We start from the raw sequence: 3,607 nt of genomic DNA, 5'->3' as shown, positions 1-3,607 counted from the left end.
TCATGCGAGAATTGATTGATTGATCGACTGACTGCTTGATTGATGATTTGGATTGTAGAGATTGAGGCGAGATATGGATGAAAAGGTACGTAGCAGTGAAGAATAATAGCAGGGATTCAGGAGTCTATGTATACCTAGTATGTACCGGATTTCTCAGGGTCAAAAACACATAAGATCTTACATCCCGGAGTATACCCAGAATTCATCAAACACCGTCTTGGTATTTGGTATTTATCTCCTCCATACCTTGCCACACAGACGGAGGCTTACAAGAATGGTGAATATCGACAACGGTTTATATCCTCGATAAGTTTGTGGCTTGATGGCATATTAATCATTTTATCTTCACTTCTTTCCCGTGGCTTTTTTCCCTTTAGAAGATTTCATGCATAAAGAAGTTTTGATTGGATAAGCTTGGCAAGTGGCAAGTTACGGCAAGTGCATATTGAATTAACTGTGTTGCACACCATGTGGATATACAAAATGAATATTTGAACCAATATATGAAGATGATGAATTCCTGTTTCGTTGCAATTTCCCCAGATATGTTCGTCCAATCTTTTGATCCTATTCTTTCTGATTACATATAATTACATGTAATTACATATACAATTATTACTGTATTTTGTGGACACCATTTTTCCTTGGGAAATTCTTCTTTTTTTTTCCTTTTGATGAGTGAGAGATTAGTTTTTCTATGAGTACGTCGTAGTGGGAAATTTGGGGAAAGGCTTGGGTGAAGATTCATTCATTTATTTACTTTTGACTGGAGGGCTGTGTATATCATTACCATATCTTCTTAAGGTCATCGGATTCTCGGAATAGGATTACTTTCTTTTGATTCCCTATTCTGCACAGATAGTACTGACATTTTGTACCACTCTTTATGCACTCGACAAGATTCAGTCTAAGACAAGACAAAGAAGGGATAGATATCTTTTCATCCACTTTTTCAACAAACAGTTCAACAAACTCGTCATTCTTTCTTCAATCACTTCAGCCTCTTTAACAAGAACTTTATTTTTGGGGAGGGTGTAAAAATACTTTCATTCAACCAGTCATATCAAGGAGATCACATCACGGACATTGAACAACACAAAGTACTTGTATAAACTTTTATACAAGGAAGAAACTCCTTCGAGTCAAAGCGTGCAAAGAAAGCATAAAGTCGTTGATATCTAGGCGTAGCTTGGAACTTGTTTGGAACTTTTATATCATTTTGGATACGCTCTTGATTATATTCATTTATTGCTGGATCAACATATACATTTTACTTTGGAGATTACAAGGATTTACAGAGATTACTTTGGGGATACGAGCATATTACATTCGTATTGCTTTGAAGCAACGTCATTTACTTTATCTTTCCAAGTGGGCCCTTTCGATTCGACTTGGTCTGTTAGATCAATCTTGTACATACTGTTTTACGGAGAGCGACATACATACTTTACCTCCACCACAACGCCCTCAACAAGGGCCGACACCACTACACACACGATCCTGTACATTCAGCTCAGCAACCAAACACCATGTACATCCCGCATCTCCTCCGTACCCTTGGTACCCTAACCCCCCTCCCGCAAACCAATCCCCTAATCCCCCGCGACGAATCCCCTCCAACCTCCGCCCACAATGCGGGATTCTGGGAAGTACAATTTAATTTCTGGGGAACAATTCTCGCATTTCTAGTCGCCATAGGTATTATCACCGGAATCCTCACTTGGTGTTTAGTATGTCGCGGCAAGCGAATGCAAAAGAAACTTGCAAAAGCAAAGGAAAAGGAATTAGAGGAGGAAGAAAGGAGGAAGAGGGAATTGGTTGGAAGGGTTGTTGCAGGGGATGGAGGAAGGGAGAGTGAAGTTTCTAGACCCTTGACGGCGGGGAGTGGGAGTTTAGATGAAAAGGAATTGGAGATTCCGATTCCGATTTTCCATTCTAGGGATGTGCTTGCGGATAAACGTGGAAGTACACATACGACTATTACGAATGTGTATGGAGGTAATGGATGGCATAAGGTTGAAGTGGATGGGAAGACGTATATGGATAGATAAGGAACTGAACGGAAGTTTTTGGGAACGAGATTAATATTTTTTAGTTCTGGGTATGGAGTTAGGATCTGTGGATGGATTTGAATTGGGCATTTGAATTGGCATTGACGGAACTAAACTCCAGCAAAGCGTGAACCAATGGATGATTCATATCATACCTTTGTATCGAGCAGAGAAAGAAGAAGAGTCATAACTGCAGATGACCTTAGCAACATATCATTTTCTTTAGCGGGAGTCTTGGCTGGAATCTCGACAGAGCTTTTAATAGATATTTTGAAATGAGCTGAGCGGAGCAAACTATCCATACAAAAGTGAATACGCACTCATGATATCACTCTGGAGATGTGTCTAATAGTTAGTGTAGATACCTAGGTCTATTAGAATAGGTAGAATAAGTAGATAGATAGAATTACTTACTAGCTACTATCTATTTAGATACTGTTTGATGTATATACTGATGCTGATGCTTTTTGAGTGGTGCGATGGTGCTATGTGTATATATTGGGGAAGGTTATATTTGTTAAATTTTTAATTTTATTTTTTATCTTATTTATTTATTTGGGTATTTGAGTATTGGTAGTATTGGTGTTGTTTGGTGTGGTGTGGTATTGTTAGGATTATTATGGTGTTGTTATTATGGCATGTCTGGAAGGGTGTGTGGAAGTAAATTTGGGGGTTAGAGTTAAGGTTAAGTGAAGGTGATTAAAGTGAGGGTTATGAGTCTTGAGGGTATTGAGGCGGGTTGACTGGTCAGCTGAGTAGTTAGTTAGTTGTAAGTGATTGGTCGATTGGGTAACCTTAACTTAATCATATAGTTCTAAGTAAGATCTTAGCTAGATGGTGATTTTCTTTATGTTATGTTGTATTATGTTACCCAAGGCCAAGGCTTAAAGCATGGAGACATGGGGATATTGATATGGAGATCCGGATACTTCATTTATGTTCTGCGAGATATTTTATTTATAGATTTTGATCTTTACTTTCGATTTCCATTTTTTTGATTTTTCATGAGGGAATAGATAGGTAGTACACATAGACAGATCGATGGGTAAGATGAGATATCTTTGTCTGAAAAGTATAAAGCAAGTCTTACAGAGAGTTTAGAATGGATTATATATATTACAAAAGACTCTATCTATAGTCTCTGTTGAGTGATTCATTCTTTATAAAGCTCCTTTGGTTGTATTTTCCTAGTGGTAGTTTTTAGGTAGGTGTTTTTGTTGTTTGTATTCTTTTTTAGGGGGTTTATTAAAAGTGTTGTTATTCTTGTCCTTTTTTATTAAAATTTCATTGAAAGTAGTTTTCTATTGTTATTATATAAAGATTTTGGGGGTTTTTTTATGAAGAGTATTTTTAACTCTTTCTTCAAGAGATATTCTTGAATGGCTCCTTTATGCGAATTGTCTCTTCCTCTTTCTTTCTTCACAAGTTAACTGTTATTTATTATATATATGTTCGATATCTTGAGTTGGGATCTTCACTTGATTTTCGAGGATAGGAAATAAAACTTGAACAAAACAGAACAAAATACGAAGTAAAAACAAATTCAAATCACATAT

The 3,607-nt window shown here is 37.0% G+C and overlaps 2 protein-coding genes across 2 annotated transcripts in view; one reads left to right on the top strand and one right to left on the bottom strand.

Moving 5' to 3' along the window:
* Positions 1–1,529: 1,529 nt before the first annotated feature.
* SS1G_11171 (predicted protein) lies at positions 1,530–2,145 on the top strand (the record flags this gene model as incomplete). The annotated part of the gene is made up of 2 exons (XM_001587879.1): positions 1,530–1,998; positions 2,096–2,145. 2 exons carry the CDS (start codon positions 1,530–1,532, stop codon positions 2,143–2,145), a joined length of 519 nt encoding a protein of 172 aa, XP_001587929.1.
* Positions 2,146–3,439: 1,294 nt separating this feature from the next.
* Positions 3,440–3,607, bottom strand: part of SS1G_11170 (predicted protein) — a gene marked incomplete at both ends in the record, with an annotated part of 521 nt that continues 353 nt past the window's right edge. The window contains one exon of the mRNA XM_001587878.1: positions 3,440–3,481. Within this exon, the coding sequence (XP_001587928.1) occupies positions 3,440–3,481 (42 nt within the window). The remainder of the gene's footprint in view (positions 3,482–3,607) is intronic.

The sequence above is a fragment of the Sclerotinia sclerotiorum genome, genomic scaffold (genome assembly GCF_000146945.2).
Source record: "Sclerotinia sclerotiorum 1980 UF-70 scaffold_17 genomic scaffold, whole genome shotgun sequence".
NCBI classification, from domain to species: Eukaryota; Fungi; Ascomycota; class Leotiomycetes; order Helotiales; family Sclerotiniaceae; genus Sclerotinia; species Sclerotinia sclerotiorum.
This window is presented reverse-complemented; position numbering and strand designations above follow the sequence as displayed.